Source organism: Oncorhynchus mykiss, chromosome 9, assembly GCF_057628025.1.
Source record: "Oncorhynchus mykiss isolate SJ-2025 chromosome 9, ASM5762802v1, whole genome shotgun sequence".
Classification (NCBI taxonomy): domain Eukaryota; kingdom Metazoa; phylum Chordata; class Actinopteri; order Salmoniformes; family Salmonidae; genus Oncorhynchus; species Oncorhynchus mykiss.
Window position 1 is genome coordinate 45,825,947 of NC_143030.1, and position 19,324 is coordinate 45,845,270.

Below are 19,324 nucleotides of genomic sequence, written 5' to 3' on the forward strand. Positions count from 1 at the left end.
AAAAGACAATTTATATTATCTTTCAGTAGAATCCCTTCCTCACAGTCACCACTCCCTCAGAGGATCTGTGACTCATATAAGAAGCACATTAAGTAGGAAATATCCCGGATGTTCCGACTGATATCAGTCATTATGTTGTTTGTGTTAGACATCATTTGAGTCGCCTGGCACTGTGACAGTGTCTGGCTGCTCCTCAGCCTCAGTTAGCCTCCCTCCAACCCCCAGTCTCATCCTGTCATTTCCTGGCTCGGCTGGGTATGCCCAGCCACAGTCAGTCAAAGCACTTCAAAACTTATCAATATCAGCAGCCCAGCCTACTCCCTCACTCCCTCTTTTTCTCCCACCCTCCTGTGCTCTCTCTCCTGCTCTCTCTCTCTCCCTGGCAACCACAAAGAATCACTCTACATTCGTGAGCATCCCTGACCTCAATTCATCTCTCTGTTTTCTCCCTCCTTTAAGACAGTAGATTTGCTCATAGCGATGACTGCGTGCTCTCCTTTCCCTTTCTGTATCCATCCCTCCGTTTCTGAACTGCTTTCATGTTCACGTCCCTTTTTCTCTCTCTCCTCCCTCTATTGTCTCTGGCCAACCGAGGCCCGAGGGGAGTGATTGACAAGCAGGCAGGGTAGGAGAATTGGAACGCTTTGATAGGAGGAGATACAAAGCAAGGCCGGTGGACTGTCAGGTGGCTAAAATATCTGTCAGTAGAGCTCCACCCTCTGGCAATGTTTGTGTACTGCACCACCCCTGCCTGGTCTCGTCAGACTTCTAGTCCAGACTCTTTTAACTCATTGGCAGTGGGGAATGGGAACACACACACACACTTCTGCACACACACACACGCACACAAATCGTTTTCAAACTGGAATAATCAGAAAAGAAAAAAAGCTGAATTCGTAGCATTGCGTCATGTTGGACCAGAACTCTAGACAGTCGGATGGTAATCTGTGTATGTGCTAACTCACAGATATGAAAGAGAATGGTTAATCAACTATGGGGGGGGGGGGGGGGGGCGTATATTCCCCTGCTAAATGGATAAACAGATGTTAGAAACAGCCGATTCCCCACACAAAGGTCGTGTAACACTGAACTTGGTGTCACACCCTGGAAAACCCTGCCTGCCTCAAGAGCTTTGGTCTGACGTCAGAAAACCTTGTCCCAATCAGAAGGACTCGTTTTTACATTGCTACGGTGTGCCCTAATGAATTGGACCCGTGTGGCTGTGTTGGGAGGAGAGCAAACAGCTGCAGCCCGAGGAGAGCTCCAAGGCCAGCTGTTCCCGTCTCATTATGGGGGGGGGTCAAAAGGACACCAGCGGAGGGGGAAAAAATTATCACTCAATTTGACATACACAGAGCATAGAGCATGATGTGGCAGGACCAGCTAATGACGAGGAGAGGGGCTGAACCACCAATTACTCTCTATAGCCGTCAATGTGGATACGTTTCTAATTGCGTGGCCCCGGCGTCCATTTTAATTGCCTTGCGTGAACTTGAGCATCCACATATCTTTTTATATAAGCGCTACGATGGGGGAAGTGATCTGATATGGCCTACAAATTAATTATACTCATAACCAATTATTTCCGTAATCCCCAGGCATTACGCAACCATCTATATAGACTTGCCCCGTAACTCATCACACTTAACATGAACAAATAGCTGCACACGGGGCTGCAATGTGGTACACACACACACACACACCTTAACACGCATCTTAACACACACGGCAGCGGGGTCACCGAGTTCAACACTCATTTATTGATCTAGGTGGAAAATATATTGGCCCAATGCACAGTTGACAACATTGTGGGAGAGAGTGAGAGTCCGTGTAAAGCTCGGGTCACCATAAAAACCACAAGAAACGTACACAATAACAACAGTCCAAGATATGGCACAGAGCGACAATGGAGAACTGGGATCTGGGACAGTACTGTATAGTACTTTGGCACAACAGAAGTACATTGGTGGTGGTGGGTTAGTCTATGTCACATGTATCATTCCATATATATATTGTGGTATCCCAGGAGGTCTACCCGGGGGATGGTAATAGAGGGGAGGTACGTGAGGCACTCTTTCCTCTGGTCTAAAAACAAAATATCCCAATGCCCCAGGGCAGTGATTGACACTGCCCTGTGTAGGGTGCAGTCTTTTGGATTGGACGTTAAACGGGGGTCCTGACTCTCTGAGGTCATTAAATATCCCATGGCACTTATCGTAAGAGTAGGGGTGTTAACCCCGTTGTCCTGGCTAAATTCCCAATCTGGCCCTCCAACCATCACGGTCACCTAATAATCCCCAGTTTACAATTGGCTCATTCGTCCCCCTCCTCTCCCCTGTAACTATTCCCCAGGTTGTTGCTGCAAATGAGAACGTGTTCTCAGTAAAATAACGGATACATTTATTTTTTTTAAAGGAGCACGGTGGCACATGGCGGGAGAGAGACGGACACCGGTTAAGAGAGAGAAGGAAGACCGAGCAATTTCTTTGATATATTTGTTTTTGCGGACTAAAGCCCCCCCTGTCTCTGTGTCAATCTCTGCACGCTCAACCCAACACCCCACAGTTTACCACAATATATATATACAGTGCCTTGCGAAAGTATTCGGCCCCCTTGAACTTTGCGACCTTTTGCCACATTTCAGGCTTCAAACATAAAGTTATAAAACTGTATTTTTTGTGAAGAATCAACAACAAGTGGGACACAATTATGAAGTGGAACGACATTTATTGGATATTTCAAACTTTTTTAACAAATCAAAAACTGAAAAATTGGGCGTGCAAAATTATTCAGCCCCCTTAAGTTAATACTTTGTAGCGCCACCTTTTGCTGCGATTACAGCTGTAAGTCGCTTGGGGTATGTCTCTATCAGTTTTGCACATCGAGAGACTGAATTTTTTTCCCATTCCTCCTTGCAAAACAGCTCGAGCACAGTGAGGTTGGATGGAGAGCATTTGTGAACAGCAGTTTTCAGTTCTTTCCACAGATTCTCGATTGGATTCAGGTCTGGACTTTGACTTGGCCATTCTAACACCTGGATATGTTTATTTTTGAACCATTCCATTGTAGATTTTGCTTTATGTTTTGGATCATTGTCTTGTTGGAAGACAAATCTCCGTCCCAGTCTCAGGTCTTTTGCAGACTCCATCAGGTTTTCTTCCAGAATGGTCCTGTATTTGGCTCCATCCATCTTCCCATCAATTTTAACCATCTTCCCTGTCCCTGCTGAAGAAAAGCAGGCCCAAACCATGATGCTGCCACCACCACGCTTGCACAGTGCTCCTTGGGATGTTTAAAGCTTGGGAAATATTTTTGTATCCAAATCCGGCTTTAAACTTCTTCACAACAGTATCTCGGACCTGCCTGGTGTGTTCCTTGTTCTTCATGATGCTCTCTGCGCTTTTAACGGACCTCTGAGACTATCACAGTGCAGGTCCATTTATACGGAGACTTGATTACACACAGGTGGATTGTATTTATCATCATTAGTCATTTAGGTCAACATTGGATCATTCAGAGATCCTCACTGAACTTCTGGAGAGAGTTTGCTGCACTGAAAGTAAAGGGGCTGAATAATTTTGCACGCCCAATTTTTCAGTTTTTGATTTGTTAAAAAAGTTTGAAATATCCAATAAATGTCGTTCCACTTCATGATTGTGTCCCACTTGTTGTTGATTCTTCACAAAAAAATAGTTTTATATATTTATGTTTGAAGCCTGAAATGCGGCAAAAGGTCGCAAAGTTCAAGGGGGCCGAATACTTTCGCAAGGCACTGTATATATATAAATAATACTGACACAGCCAGTTCCAATGAAATATATATATTTGTATTATTCAAGTAGGAGGGGAAGGGAGAAGGGGACAGTAAATGGCTCATGGTGGCCAGGAGCAATATCTAGTGATGAGGACAGGGGCAGTGCTTACACGGTGTACATACAGTGTGTGTAAATACTGTATCTATGGCTCTAGGGCAGTTGTCTGTTAGCGGAATAGTGTCTATGGTATCGTAGAAGGGAAGACCGAAGACAGGCAGATGTTCATCGTTCAAAGGCAGTGAGGGTCTCTGGTAGAGGCTGCATCTGTGGTGCATCAGAGATACTGGTGATACGTCTGGGGAGACCAAGGCTTCACACAGGGGTGCAAATTATCTCTACAGTTTCTTTCATCAACAGTAAATAGACTGGGTGTAATACCAGGTGTATGTCACATATACATAAAGAGGACTTCACAGGGTTTTTTAATTGGGGGGGATAAAAGCCTAATAGCTACAGTACAGTAGTAAAAGTGACATTTATATGTGTATTTCATGTAGGGGATAGGCTAGTGATAATTTACGGCAGTTATTAGGCCTTATATTTGGGGCAGTTCATGGGGCATAGTTGGGGTATTTTGGGGGCATTTGTTGGGGCTACAGTTGGGGCTATATTCGGGGCTACAGTTGGGGTATTTTAGGGGATTGTTGGGGCTACAGTTGGGGCTATATTCGGGGCTACAGTTGGGGTATTTTGGGGGCATTTGTTGGGGCATGTTGGGGCTATATTCGAGGCTACAGTTGGGGTATTTTGGGGGCATTTGATGGGGCTACAGTTGGGGCTATATTCGGGGCTACAGTTGGGGTATTTTGGGGGCATTTGTTGGGGCTACAGTTGGAGCTATATTCAGGGCTACAGTTGGGGCTATATTCGAGGCTACAGTTGGGGTATTTTGGGGGCATTTGTTGGGGCTACAGTTGGGGCTATATTCGGGGCTACAGTTGGGGTATTTTGGGGGCATTTGTTGGGGCTACAGTTGGGGCTATATTCGGGGCTACAGTTGGGGTATTTTGGGGGCATTTGTTGGGGCTACAGTTGGGGCTATATTCGGGGCTACAGTTGGGGTATTTTGGGGGCATTTGTTGGGGCTACAGTTGGGGCTATATTCGGGGCTACAGTTGGGGTATTTTGGGGGCATTTGTTGGGGCTACAGTTGGGGCTATATTCGGGGCTACAGTTGGGTATTTTGGGGGCATTTGTTGGGGCTACAGTTGGAGCTATATTCAGGGCTACAGTTGGGGTATTTTGGGGGCATTTGTTGGGGCTACAGTTGGGGCTATATTCGGGGCATTTTGGTGGCATTTGTTGGGGCTACAGTTGGGACTATATTCGGGGCTACAGTTGGGTATTTTGGGGGCATTTGTTGGGGCTACAGTTGGGGCTATATTCGGGGCTACAGTTGGGGTATGTTGGGGCTACAGTTGGGGTATTTGTGGCTATAGCTGCCGGATGGGAGGAAGGTGAAGAGTATCCAACGCGCGATGGTAGAGCTCTCTCAGTGCTCTCAACAACTGCAGCCGACAGAACATCTGATTGAAGAGGTGAGGCAACGGCTCCTTTAGAGAAGGGAAGAGAGGGGGACAGAGAGAGAGAGACAGATTGAGGTTAAACGTTATGGACTAAACTATGAACTTTAGTCCGTTTAAATCCAAGTCAGCTGTGCTGTCTGCCAGTACGCCATGTTTTAAGGTCTGGTATGGATGATCAGAGGCTATAAACACATGGATCTCTATGTGTCAAACAATAGGGGGCATCACACATGCAAACATTTCTTTAGTTCTACATACTGTGAGACACATGCTCTGCCAGTGTACTGTCCACTAACTCTAACCTAATTTAACTACCAGACAGACAGAGGTAAAATGACTGGTTACTCACCCCAAGGACGTGGACTCTGTTGTAATAGGAGCTAAAATCTTTACTGAGAGACACCAGGAACTTGCAGATCTGGGAGACACATTGCACACGCATTAAACATACATTGAATGAGCATTCATTCACCTATATCAACTAGGACCGGGACGATACCTTTATCGCGATACTCGTTAGTATCGTAGCAAGGAAACAAAACATGAAGCGGACCAAACTTCTTCAGGAAAACGGCGCTAATGTTGGAAACAAACATCGTTATGTTGCCATCCAGAGTCACATTTATTTATTTTCCAAGTTACAGCACACAATATTTTACATACTGCAGGTTTATAAAGGGCCAAAGAGTTTGGTCTGCTTCGTGTTTTCATTTTTGCCATCAACTGATATTTCAATACACTACAAATATATCCTTTTAAAACCTCACCTGTTCAGTCTTCAGGTTGACTCTGGCCCCTCCATCACACTCCAACGCCTGTCCTGATTGGTCGAGAAGCTCAGAGAATGGAATGAGGTAATTGAACAGAAGAAGCCACTCCCCCTGTGAAACAGAAAGAGAGACACAGTCTCTAGAAGACCTAAGTAGAAATTAAACACAGATATTCACAAAGCGTCTCGGAGTAGAAGTGTTGATCTAGGATCAGGTATTAGGATCAGGTATCCCCCGTCCATATAGTTATGACCTAAAAAGGTCAAACTGAAAATATCTATTTTTTTACCCCCAATTTCATGGTATCCAATTGGTAGTTACAGTCTTGTCTCATCGCTGCTACTCCCGTACAGACTTGGGAGAGGCGACGGTTGGGAGCCATGCGTCCTCCGAAACACAACCCTACCAAGCCGCACTGCTTCTTGACACAATGCCCACTTAACCCGGAAGCCAGCCGCACCAATGTGTTGGAGGAAACACCATGCACCTGGCGACCGTGTCAGCGTGCACTACGTCCGGCCCGCCACAGGAGTCCCTAGTGCACAATGGGACAAGGACATCCCTGCCGGCTAGCACTGCGATGCAGTGCCTTAGACCACTGCACCCCTCGGGAGGTCCCAGGTCAAACTGATCCTTGATCAGCACACCTACTGTGGGCCTACCTCTTCTTTTAGAGCTGAGAAGTCCAACTGGGAGCCCTCTGGGATTTCAGGGTAAAGTCCTGTGGGAGGCAAATACATGGGAACTGAACATCCACCGTGACAATAAACACATAGTACAATCAAGGTTGTTTATATTGCTTGGTGTGGACTAGTACTCATATACAACATGGTAGTTTGTGGTCCTGTGTGGCTCAGTCGGTAGAGCATGGCGCTTGCAACGTCACGGGTTGTGGATTCGATTCCCGCTGGGGCCACTAACACACAAAATGTATGCACATATGACTAAGTCGCTTTGGATAAAAGCTTCTGCTAAATAGTATGTAAATATGGTTCACGGCGTCGTGGCTGAACAACATCAACATACAGCTGGCTGGTTATACGATGTACCGGCAGGATAGAACAGCGGCGGTCTATGTATTTTTTGTAAAAAAAACAGCTGGTGCACGATATCTAAGGAAGTCTCGAGCTATTGCTCGCCTGAGGTAGAGTTTCTCATGATAAGCTGTAGACCACATTACCTACCGAGAGAGTTTTCATAAATATTCTTTGTAGCTTTTTACATACCACCTCAGTCAGAGGCTGGCACTAAAGACAGCATTAAATGAGCTGTATTCCACCATAAGCAAAAAGAAAACGTTCACCCAGAGGCGGCGCTCCTAGTAACCGGGGACTTTAATGCAGGGAAACTTAAATCAGTTTTACCTAATTTCTATCAGCATGTTAAATGTGCAACCAGAGGGAAAAAAAACTCTAGACCACCTAGACTCCACACACAGAGATGCATTCAAAGCTCTCCCTCGCCCTCCATTTGGCAAATCTGACCAAAATTCCATCCTCCTGATTCCTGCTTACAAAAAAATTAAGCAGGAAGCACCAGTGACTAGATCAATAAAAAAGTGGTCAGATGAAGCAGATGCTAAGCTACATGACTGTTTTGCTATCACAGACTGGAATATGTTCCGGGACTCCTCCAATGGCATTGAGGAGTACAGCATATCTGCCACTGGCTTCATCAATAAGTGCACCGATGACCTCGTCCCCACAGTGACCGTACGTACATACCCCAACCAGAAACCATGGATTACAGGCAGCATCCGCACTGAGCTAAAGGCTAGAGTTGCCGCTTTCAAGGAGCGGGAATCTAACCCGGGAGATTATAAGAAATCCCTCTATGCCCTCCGACGAACCATCAAACAGGCAAAGCGTCAATACAAGACTAAGATCGAGTCGTACTACACCGGTTCCGACGCTTGTCGGATGTGGCAGGGCCTGCAAACCATTACAGACTACAAAGGGAAGCACAGCCGAGAGCTCACCAGTGACACAAGCCTACCGGACAAGCTGAACTACTTCTATGCTCGCTTAGAGGCAAATAACACTGAAACATGCATGAGAGCACCAGCTGTACCGGAAGACTGTGTCATCACCCACTCCGCAGCTGATGTAAGACCTTTAGACAGGTCAACATTCACAAGGCCGCAGGGCCAGACAGATTACCAGGATGTGTACTGCGAGCATGTGCTGACCAACTAGCAAGTATCTTCACTGACATTTTCAACCTCTCCCTGTCCAAGTCTAACACCAACATGTTTCAAGCAGACCACCATAGTGCCTGTGCCCAAGAATACTAAGGTAACCTGCCTAAATGACTACCAATCCGTAGCACTTACGTCTGTAGCCATGAAGTGCTTTGAAAGGCTGGTCATGGCTCACATCAACATCATCATCCCAGAAACCCTAGACCCATTCCAATTAACATACCGCCGCAATAGATCTACAGATGATGCAATCTCGATTGCACTCCACACTGCCCTTTCCCACTTGGACAAAAATAACATCTATGTGAGAATGCTATTCATTGACAACAGCTCAGCGTTCAACACCACAGTGCCCTCAAAGCTCATCAATAAGCTAAGGACCCTGAGACTAAACACCTCCCTCTGCAACTGGATCCTGGACTTCCTGACGAGCCGCCCCCAGGTGGTAAGAGTAGGTAACAACACATGCGCAACGCTAATCCTCAACACAGGGGCCACTCAGGAGTGTGTGTTCAGCCCCTCCTGTACTCCCTGTTCACTCGTGACGGCACGGCCAGGCACGACTCCAACACCCTCATTAAATTTGCCAACGACACAACAGTGGTAGGCCTGATCACCGACACTAACAAGGCAGCCTATTGGGAGGTCAGAGACCTGGCCGTGTGGTGCCAGGACAACAACCTCTCCCTCAACGTGATCAAGACAAAGGAGATGATTGTGGACTACAGGAAACTGAGCACACCAGGAGACTGAAAATATTTGGCATGGGTCCTCAGATCCTCAAAAGGTTCTACAGCTGCACCATCGAGAGCATTGGTTGCGTCAATGCCTGGTATTGCAACTGCTCGGCCTCTGACCGCAAGGCACTACAGAGGGTAGTGTGAGCAGCCCAATACATCACCAAGCTTCCTGCCATCCAGGACCTCTATACCAGGTGGTGTCAGAGGAAGGCCCTAAAAATTGTCAAAGACTCCAGCCACCCTAGTCATAGACAGTTCCCTCTGCTACCGCACGGCAAGCAGTACCGGAGCGCCAAGTTTAGGTCCAAGAGGCTTCTAAACAGCTTCTACCCCCAAGCCATAAGACTTCTGAACATCTAGTCAAATGGCTACCCCCCCCCCCCCCCCTCCTCCTCCTCAACACCATTGACACACTCTGTTGTCATCTATGCATAGTCACTTTAATTAACTCTACCTACATGTACATACTACCTCAACCAATCGGTGACACCGCACATTGACTCTGTACCCGCACCCCCCTGTATATATTGTTATTTTTTACTGCTGCTCTTTAATTACTTGTTACTTTTTGATCTCTTATTCGTATCTGTATTTTTTTGTAACTGCACTGTTGGTTAGAGCCTGTAAGTAAGCATTTCACTGTAAGGTCTACTTGTATTCGGCGCATATGACTAATACAACTTGGATTGATTTGATATTATTTTATATTGGTAGTGTATGTACAACTGTGTGGTTCCGTTGGGTGTGGAGGTGTTAGATTGTGGTTGGACTAGAAATATACAGTACCGTGAGTCACTGCGGATAAGCCAGTCAGTCACGTCTACTAAATGACCATATCATCATTGTGTTGCCTTGCGTGTCTCACCCTTCTCCATGCCTCGCTCGTAACTGTCAAAGAGGGTGTGGAGCCGAGCACAGTTGTACATGACAAAGACTCCGCCTCTGGGGCCTTTGGTGGACACACTGCCTTCCCTCTGCACGTCCAGGGTGACCTGTGTGTTAAAACAGTTGTCAGTCTGACAGTCAGCTCTGACTCAACACAACACCAGCCAGGCACAAGCCCCCTGGAGAGCAAGGTAGGCCAGCATGCTACCAGTTCACACACACACACACACACACACATGATTATCGGTGTGTACAACTGCACACACACACACACACATAAACACAATGCTCACTTAACCCGGAAGCCAGCCGCACCAATGTGTCGGAGGAAACACCGTAGACCTGGCGACCGTGTCAGCATGCACAATGCCCGGCACGCCACAGGAGTCGCTAGTGCACAATGGGACAAGGACATCCCTGTCGGCCAAGCCCGACCCGAACAATTGTGCGCCACCCCATGGGTCTCCCGGTCGCGCCCGGCTGCAACAGAGCATGGACTCTAACCCAGAATCTCTAGTGGCACAGCTAAGACTCACCGGGCTCATATGGACCGTTGAGAGCAGCTCAAACCTCACAGTGGCGGAGGTCATGACCTTGATGATGTCATCCCAAGTCTGACCTGGAAAATGATTTGGAGTATTTAGGAAAGAAATCACATACCCTAATCAGTCATGGAAAAAGTACTCAAATGCTCTACTTGAGTAAAAGTAAAGATACCCTAATAGAAAATGACCCAGTAAAATAGTACTTGAGTAAACGTCTAAACATATTTGGTTTAAAATATACTTAAGTATCAAAAGTAAAAGTATTCATTCATTCAAATTTCTTATATTATATTAAGCAAACCAGACGGCACCATTTTCTAGTTTTTTTTATTTATTTACGGATAGTCAGGAGCCCACTCCAACACTCAGACATTAATTTACAAACAAAGCATTTCTGTTTAGTGAGTCTGCCAGATCAGAGGCAGTAGGGGTGACATGGGATGTTTGCTTAGGTGAATTGGACCATTTTCCTGTCAAAATGTAACGAGTGCTTTTGGGTGTCGGGGAAAATGTATGGAGTAAAAAGTACACTATTTTCTTTAGGAATACAGTGAAGTAAAATTTCTCAAAAATATAAATAGTAAAGTACAGATACCCCCCAAAACTACTTAAGTAGCACACTAAAGTATTTTTACTTAAGTACTTTTCACCACTGCCTAATCATACAAATCAGTGCGTCTCATACACATTTAAAAAGTACACACGCGTTACAAAGTGCACTTCAGACAAATTGAGCACACTCACCTTCGACTTGTTCTCCGTACTTCATCTCTGAGGCCTCCTTCATCTGCACTCTTCTCAGTCTATAGGACAGGGGCGAACAAAGACCCGGTGAGACAGACACACATACAGAGGCTTGAGGAGATCTGAAGAGACTACCTCCATGCAGACGGTGGAGAACAGTGATATACTTAGGTGCTGGGGACTAAAGAGAAATCAAATGGATAAAACTAGATGTAGTTCTTACTGGAGATACTGGGCCGCACTGAGGTGACTTCCAGGAGTCTTCACTGGTCCACAAACTAGATGCCTCTGAGAAACAGAAAGAGGGAAAACTGGTTCCCTCATAATGTATCTGGTTGCAGCCGGGATAGGTTGAGAGACTGTTTTGTGGATGCATAAAGCAATATTGTCAACAGTTTTACATTTGAGTAATTTAGCAGGCGCTCTTATCCGGCGCAACTTACAATTAGTGCATATCTTAAGATGGCAAGGTGAGAAAACAACCCATCACAATCGTTTTAAGTACATTTTTCCCTCAACAAAGTGTTTAAAATCAGCAAAGTCCGTGCTATTAGAACCAGTGCCTTTTTCTTTCATTTTGGAGGGGCGCCTTGAGTTGTTTAAAGCTGCATTATGCAGAAATCACGCCCTCATTTCCTGGTTGCTAAAATTCGAATAGTTCGCCTAATTTTAGTTAATGTGACAAAACAATCAACTATAGTGTAGAGAACCATTGTAACATCTAAAATGCTGTGAAATCTATTTATATAACGCAAAATATTGTTTGAAGCTAGTGTACAAAACCGAAAGTAAAAGACACAAAAACTAAACTTAAGAACTGGCAGCATAAAAATAGAGCACATAAAGCAGATCTCCTGCTTCTTAGACTTGCTTTCAATGAGAATGACAGATCTACAACACACGTTTCTATGTGAATTTGGTCGGGTCGCCCAATAAGTTACATATTTTAGCTTTAAAAAGGTCGGGTTTCAGACGTTTTCCCCCTTACTTTAGGGGGAAGCCTGTTCCACCATTGGGGTGCCAGGACAGAGAAGACCATTGACTGGGCTGAGTGGGAGCTGCCATCCCGTAGGAGTGGGAGGGCCAAGAGACCAGAGGTGGCAGAACGGAGTGCTCCTGTTGGGGGTGTAGGGTTTGAGCATATCCTGAAGGTAAGGGAGGGGCCGTTCCCCTTGCTGCTCCATAGGCAAGATGATGCGAGCTTCCACTGAAAGCCAGTGGAGTGTGCGGAGGAGCGGGGCGATATGGGAGACCTTAGGAAGGCTGAACACCGGCCGGGCTGCAGCATTCTGGATCATGTGCATGGGTTCGATGCAGAGCATGTGAGTGGAGTTGAGCGCTCCATGTCCTTTCCAACCGCTCCGTTAAAAACCGCTCCGCACTCACAACATCAAAAAACATCCGCTCCATTCATTAAAATCACAATTTTACCAACACCCATCTATTTTTGTGACTACCTGGACCTACCATTTGGTTTTGAAGTATTGAAACCAAATCATATGGATTTGAATGAAAAGTATTTGAATAAACATGAAAAGCTGAATCTAAATAGGTCAGGAGCCAGACAGGGAGCCTAAGAAGGAATTATTTAGGCTCTATTATTTCAAGGCTTTTGCCTACAAATAAATACACAGCGAAGCATTTGCGAGTGTGACAATAGGCTGGTAGGGACATAAAGCGCTCACCATTTTAAACATTTTGTTGTGTTAAATCATTGTAGCCTATAAATTGTGCATATAGGCTGTGATTTACTTCGAATTAAATACAAATTAAATGAAAAATGACTTGTTAGTGCATTTGAATTCATTTTTAGAATACATTTTTAGGAACACGAGTTTGGCCAGTCTGTGGTTTCAGGCTTATGTGATGGAGAGCAGCAGAGAATATCCTCTCCACACTTGTAGAGCCACTGGGGACGCTAAACACCCTTTTGGGCATTCTCGCCTGGCTGAGCAGAGATGCAGAGTTGTTTTTCTATTCCTTTTTCTATAAGTAGGCCTAAAGCTTTTTAGGCAAAATAACCCAATCAAAATGGAAAGCTCCTTGAACGTGAGAATATGCCAGGCCTAACGGGCCCAAAATCAATTATGGCCTAATGTATAGATAATAGAACAAAACATTTGCTAAACGTTTAAGAGATCTGGTTTTGAGTTTAGAAATACTTTGCTACAATGACACACTTAGTTATCTACCCAGCTCGTTCCTTTCTGTTAGCATGTGCACGTAGTAAGTACACCATCATGCTTTTGGGATACGTGCCTTTTCAGATTCCACAATTAATATTTAGTTGTGGACAGTACATCACCGCACTCCCTCTCTTTCTCTTGGTCCTCGTCTTAATAAGTCACCTTTGACTTTGCACCTGTGTGTTTTATCAGTTTCTTTATGGAAATATTTAGCGAACTACATGACATTAAGGGGTTATAGCAGCACACAAGTAGACTACAGATGCATGCTGGGCCGGGCATGCCCTGAGCTCGTGAAGTGAGCGCTACTGGATGGAAATTGGAGCGGGCGAGAAGGCCGACGCTCCAGCCTTTGAGAATCTCGCTCCAGTCAAATTGGGCACGCTCCGCTCCAGCTCCGCCCACATACTCTGGTTTGATGGCACAAGCGGGGAGCCCAGCCAACAGAGTTGCAGTTGTCTTGACGGGAGATGTCAATTGCCTGGATTAGGACCTGCCCCACTTCCTGTGTGAGGAAAGGTCGTACTCTACGGATGTTGTAGAACATGAACCTGCAGGAGCGAGTCACTGCTTTGATGTTTGCAGAGAACGACAGGGAGTTATCCAGGGTCACACCAAGGTTCTTTGCACTCTGGGAGGGGAACACCTTGAAGTTGTCAAACACGTTCTGTCGAAGTTGAGCTTGAGATGGTGGGCCGACATCCAAGCTGAGATGCGTTTCGCCACCTGGGTGTCAGAAGGGGGGGGGGGGGATCTATTGGTCCACGGTGTCGAAGGCAACGGATCGATCTAGGAGGATAAGAACAGAGGAGAGAGAGTCAGCTTTGGCAGAGCAGACACAGAGGAGAGCGGTCTCAGTTGAGCGAGCGGCCTTGAAAAATGACTCGTTAAGGGTCAAGAAGATCGTTCTGAGAGAGACAACAAGAGAGTTGGTCAGAGACAGAACAATCAAGTGTTTTGGAAAGAAAAGAAAGAAGGGATTACCGGTCTGTTGTTTTTGACGTCAGAGGAGTCGAGTGTTGGCTTCTTGACTCTGGTCATCTTAAAGTCAGATGGGAAAACAGTCAGGGATGAGTTCATGAAGGAAATGAGGAATGGGAGAAGGTCTCCAGGGATGGTCTGGGGAAGGGACGAGGGGATGGGGTCAAGTGGGCAGGTTGTCGGGTGGCCGGACATCACTCGTGGCAGGAAGAGAGAAAGGAGAAAGAGGTCAAGGCGTCGGGTGGGGCCAGTGGGCTCAGTAGGCTGAGTGAATGAGGAGCGGATGTCGTCAACCTTCTTTTCAAAGTGGTTGATAAAGTCGCCCACAGAGAGGGAGGGAAGTGGAGGATTAAGGAGGGAGGAGAAGGTGGAGAATAGTTTCCCAGGGTTGGAAGCAGAAGCTTGACATTTAGAGTGATAGAAACTTGGTAGGCATCGGCTGATCCTCAAGAGTAAGCACTTGGTACTTGGGTCAGTCATCAAAACAAATGTATTGGTGCACCCAGTGGAGAAAGTTGATTTCATTTCTTCCCAGTACAGGACATCCTATGCATACACGTGCTTGGATGGGAGTAACAGTAACGACATGTCATTTAGCTGTGAAAATGTCTTACCTTTTCATCCGATTGTCAAACAATTCACTTTAAAAAGTAGGCTACCTGCGCACATTCGTCCGGCATAATTCCAGCATCAAAAACAGTGTGCTGTGCACCCGCCATTTGGTGAATGGAAAGGGACGTCTCTAAAAACACCAAAAAGTGTAATGTCATTCTGTGATTGTCATTAGGGACTCAATTCACAGCCTGAATTGATTGACGTGTCCTCTGTTGTCCGAGCGGTTCTCAGTTTCGGCAGCCAGTCATCTGTGCCTTGGCAAAATGTTTGTGTTCATCCCCAACCACACTGCATTTTGAAGCGTACCCGTTTTCAAGACTATTCGCTCATTTCTCATGCGGCTGACAGGCGGTAATGATAAATGATTGTGAAATAGCCTAGTTTTCTTTCCTTCTCTGTTTTAATTATTGTGATAGTCTCATATTTTACCGGTAAGCTGTATCATCGACACTATTTATTTTCCCGGTACTCTGTACCGGACCACATCGGCTTACTTTCACCCCTGGGTGCACCTCTATTGGTTAGTATGGTGAACAGTGGAGGCTGCTGAGGGGAGGACGGCTTATAATAATGGCTGGAACGGAACAATTGGATTTGCATCAAACACATAGAAACCATGTGTTTGATGTATTTCATACCATTCCATTGATTCCCCTCCAGACATTGCCACGAGCCCGTCCTTCACAATTAAGGTGCCGCCAACCTGCTGTGATGGTGAAGTACAGATCACCATTATGTGGTAGTTAATGTTTCGTTGTGTCCAACAAACCTGTGTCAATGTTGCACCGCTGGCTCTCCATAGCATCGCTATCTGCTGCTGACGGAACTCATCCTGACAGGACGTGACATGTACCGCGGTTGCTGTGGATACCTAGGTCAATAAGAGATGTGAAAACCTAACATGAGACGTTATAGTAGTCCACGGCCATAGATATAGTATTACTATAGTAGTACACGGCCATAGATATTGTATTACTATAGTAGTACACGGCCATAGATATAGTATTACTATAGTAGTCCACGGCCATAGATATAGTATTACTATAGTAGTATACGGCCATAGATATAGTATTACTATAGTAGTATACGGCCATAGATATAGTATTACTATAGTAGTATACGGCCATAGATATAGTATTACTATAGTAGTACACGGCCATAGATATAGTATTACTATAGTAGTACACTGGTAAAGCTTGATGTTTAAAGCATTGGGGAAAAGAAAGCTTGACTCACTGTGCAGTCTGCAGTAGCCCTGTCCAGTTGGGCCAGATGAGACACACTGTCTCGTTGCACTGAGGACAAAAATCACATGAATTATGTTACAGACAGTCCTTAAGACAAATCTATAATGGACTGTTAAGCTATGGAGGCTTTATTTCCCTCGGCTACATTACAGTAAGTTTCACCTCTAAAGGCGCCATGTTATAGACTTACTTCCATATGAGATAATTCCATTGTATTGACCAATTTGACCCAAACCTTCTGTCTTTGCCAATGAATGTGTTAATCACAGGTTAACACGTTTACAACCAATCCCCAGGTCCTAACCTAGGTCAAAGATCCTTCATGTCTCACCTGTACAGGTACCCAGGCTGGGGTCATACCCTGGCAGCTGCTCCTCCTGAAACACCCTCTTCAAGTTCACTCTGAGCGTCCCCCACTCCTTCTCTCCCTCCATCTTCTTTTCTTCACTCTCTCGCCTTCCTCCATCTGTCTCCTCTCTTTCTTTGTACGGGGAATTCTGTAAAGCCTCCAACATCTTCTCCTCCCTCTCGTCATTGGTCCAGCTGACCGGCACTGACGGCCAATCGACGCCAAGTATTCGGAGGAAGACGATGATGTTGCTATCTTCAGGCAGCACAGGGCAGCAGGACACAGTAAACCTGAGATAAACAGGGACGTTACCAACACTGATATATGATATGGTGATAATGCAAAACCCTCTATACTCAGAATAACACATATTTAACCAAGACGGCACATACCGCAATGAACATAGTACTGGACAGTGACATAATGCCATATGAGTTATCAAGCCAGGTCCTAACTCACCCCTGTCTCCTCAGTAGCGCCCCTAAGTGGTCAGTCAACAGAACGGTGCGTAGTTGCCCCAGCGTGAGTGTGTCCGGGGAGGGTAAATTGGGTTTGGGGTGAAGGGCCGGGCAGTTGAGCACCACACCCCCCTGTCTCTGGCTAGGAGGCTTCAGGTACGCCGACACTCCACTCAGGACCTTCTGAAACGCGGCAATCCGGTCAACCCGCACCCTCAGCCCCTCTCCCATGACCTCCCCACCAGCCACAGGGAGAACCCCACACCCTTTCAGGGACAGCACTCTACCCATCACTGCTGGGGGAACCTAGACACAAACACATCACACTTACATACTGTCCATGGATAGCAGACAGTTCTTCTCAAATTCAGTCAAAAACAATATTGCAGTAGTAGTAGCCTTCTGCCTTCAGTGGGATAGACCTAATTTGCCTACTTGCATGAGTCTGTTCGTGTTCTCCTGCTCAGACTTTGCTGGCATATGCCAGATCTTAAAATGCCTGGATAGGTCATTTACATAACAGCTAACCACATCATATGATATAGCAATCTGGTGCCCGACGGCACAGTCGATGACGTGACACGCATGCAACGTCTGAGCAGGGAATGCAACCATGCAACTACTTTGGTCACGATCCTCTGCTCAGACTTTGCATGCATCAACCAATGGTTGAGTTCCACGTCATCGACTGTCATCTACTGACAGATTGCTATAACATATGATGTGGTTTTCTGATACATGAAATACCTATCCAGATTTGGCATGCGTCAGCAACGGGTTTCCATTAGTTACCACAGTCACAAAGCCAAAATTGTCTATCATAAAAGTGTATGAAAACAAACACTTCGTTTTTTGGTCTTAATTTAAAGTTAGGCATAACATTAGCAGTGTGGTTAAGGTTAGGTTGGAAATCACACTTTAAGAAAGAGAAATTGTACAAATAGGCGAGATTTATTACTTTGTGGCTGTGACCTCGCAAAGCCTTGGCGATGCCATGCAAACATCGTCTCGCGAGATGATAGACCCCATGTAAAAACACGGTGCCACATTTTGCTGTGAGTGACCCACATTAGATTTGTCCAGTCAGGGGTTAATAATTTTTGCCGCAGGGTTTAAATGTTATGTCGACGAGGACAATGTCAACGGTCTCAAATATGAAAACGTATTAATTCCATTTTGTTCACAATCATCAAGTGGATGTTGAAGATGGGTCGGGGTAAAATAATTAGCCTCCACATCTCTCAAGACTCTTCAACCTGTCAAAATGAAAAGCGTGTGCTGTCAACTGTGTGTGTGTCTGTCTGTCAACCCATGCGTTATAGCCAGTGTATCCAACTGCGAATAATTCAAAGGAAAAATATAATGGGGTTCAAATGAATTGAATTAAATAATAATATTAAGACGCTAGCTATTTAGCACACCGACCTGTCCGTCTGCATAAAGCGTATTCAGCACCGTAGTGGGTGACAAGAAATCCCTGTTTTGGAGATTCTTAGCGCTGCTTTCTTTAAACCAAAGCTTCTCCGGCTCACTCGAGATTCTGTCACTGCTACCCTGACCGGCATCGGGAACATGTTCAGGCTCTCCCCGTAGTGCGGAGCCCAGAGCTTGGACGGTACGGGTGATCCGAAACGGTGTCTCGTCAATGTTCTCCATCACTAACTCACAACCTAATCATCACTTCAACTGAGCTAAACGGTATAGTAATCATTTGTGTTTATGACAGCTAACTTTTCAAATAGACAAAACATTTGTTCCTCTGCTCTAGTCGATCGATCTCGTATTGGCTGTGAATGACTGCATGATAACCACAATGCGGAACTGTAGAGTGCAAATGTTGTTTCCCTGAGTTCCGTTTCCTTGTGAAGCAGGGCAAAAGCGCGAGTTTATGGCGCCATATTGTGTGTGGCAGAGTTGGCCGTATAGCACGATCTATGAAATTCATAGTAAATTAACTTTCATCAACAATGTTGGTCATTTAATGGTGATTCTGCAACTACGGGCACTTCTATGTCCTCGCAGTGATTTTATTTAAATGATTATAATTGTTATTCTTTATTTCAATCACCCCATACTTTTTCTTTCACACCTCTTTATCAAGTATTTCAGATGCATTTTATACCTCAAGTTCACTATTTTGCCCTAGTCCCTGACCCAGACTTTTGCGCTTCTACTATATTTTCCTATGAGAAAACATGTGTAATTAATTCATGTTATCTACTAGAGAAAGATTACATTAAATCTATATCAATATGTATTGTGA

General features: G+C 45.5%; 1 protein-coding gene across 3 annotated transcripts; it reads right to left on the bottom strand.

Moving 5' to 3' along the window:
- Positions 1-1,737: 1,737 nt before the first annotated feature.
- On the bottom strand, positions 1,738-18,904 carry dalrd3 (DALR anticodon binding domain containing 3). 3 transcript variants are annotated; one of them, XM_021615692.3, is made up of 13 exons: positions 18,487-18,904; positions 17,063-17,367; positions 16,586-16,893; positions 16,244-16,302; positions 15,777-15,878; positions 11,449-11,513; positions 11,226-11,284; positions 10,473-10,555; positions 9,917-10,043; positions 6,774-6,832; positions 6,109-6,222; positions 5,691-5,759; positions 1,738-5,368 (listed from the first exon to the last, which is right to left on the bottom strand). In XM_021615692.3, exons 1-13 carry the CDS (start codon positions 18,715-18,717, stop codon positions 5,249-5,251), a joined length of 1,701 nt encoding a protein of 566 aa, XP_021471367.2. In that variant the 5' UTR covers positions 18,718-18,904; the 3' UTR covers positions 1,738-5,248. The 3 variants fall into 3 exon arrangements, with proteins under 3 accessions (XP_021471367.2, XP_090040439.1, XP_090040438.1); XM_090184313.1 differs by lacking the exons at positions 15,777-15,878; positions 16,244-16,302; positions 16,586-16,893; positions 17,063-17,367; positions 18,487-18,904 and adding an exon at positions 12,214-14,175; XM_090184312.1 differs by lacking the exons at positions 1,738-5,368; positions 5,691-5,759; positions 6,109-6,222; ... (3 more) ...; positions 11,226-11,284; positions 11,449-11,513 and adding an exon at positions 13,604-14,200 and having other exon boundaries at positions 18,487-18,893.
- Positions 18,905-19,324: the final 420 nt, after the last annotated feature.

What these genes read in the sequence shown, in the direction of transcription:
- dalrd3 (XM_021615692.3), bottom strand. Translation starts at nt 18,717, where the DNA reads ATGGAGAACATTGACGAGACACCGTTTCGGATCACCCGTACCGTCCAA. An exon ending in CAACGGTCCATATGAGCCCG is followed by an intron (nt 10,044 to 10,472) that starts GTGAGTCTTAGC and finishes TTTAACACACAG; the next exon opens with GTCACCCTGGACGTGCAGAG. An exon ending in TCTCAGCTCTAAAAGAAGAG is followed by an intron (nt 6,223 to 6,773) that starts GTAGGCCCACAG and finishes TCTGTTTCACAG; the next exon opens with GGGGAGTGGCTTCTTCTGTT.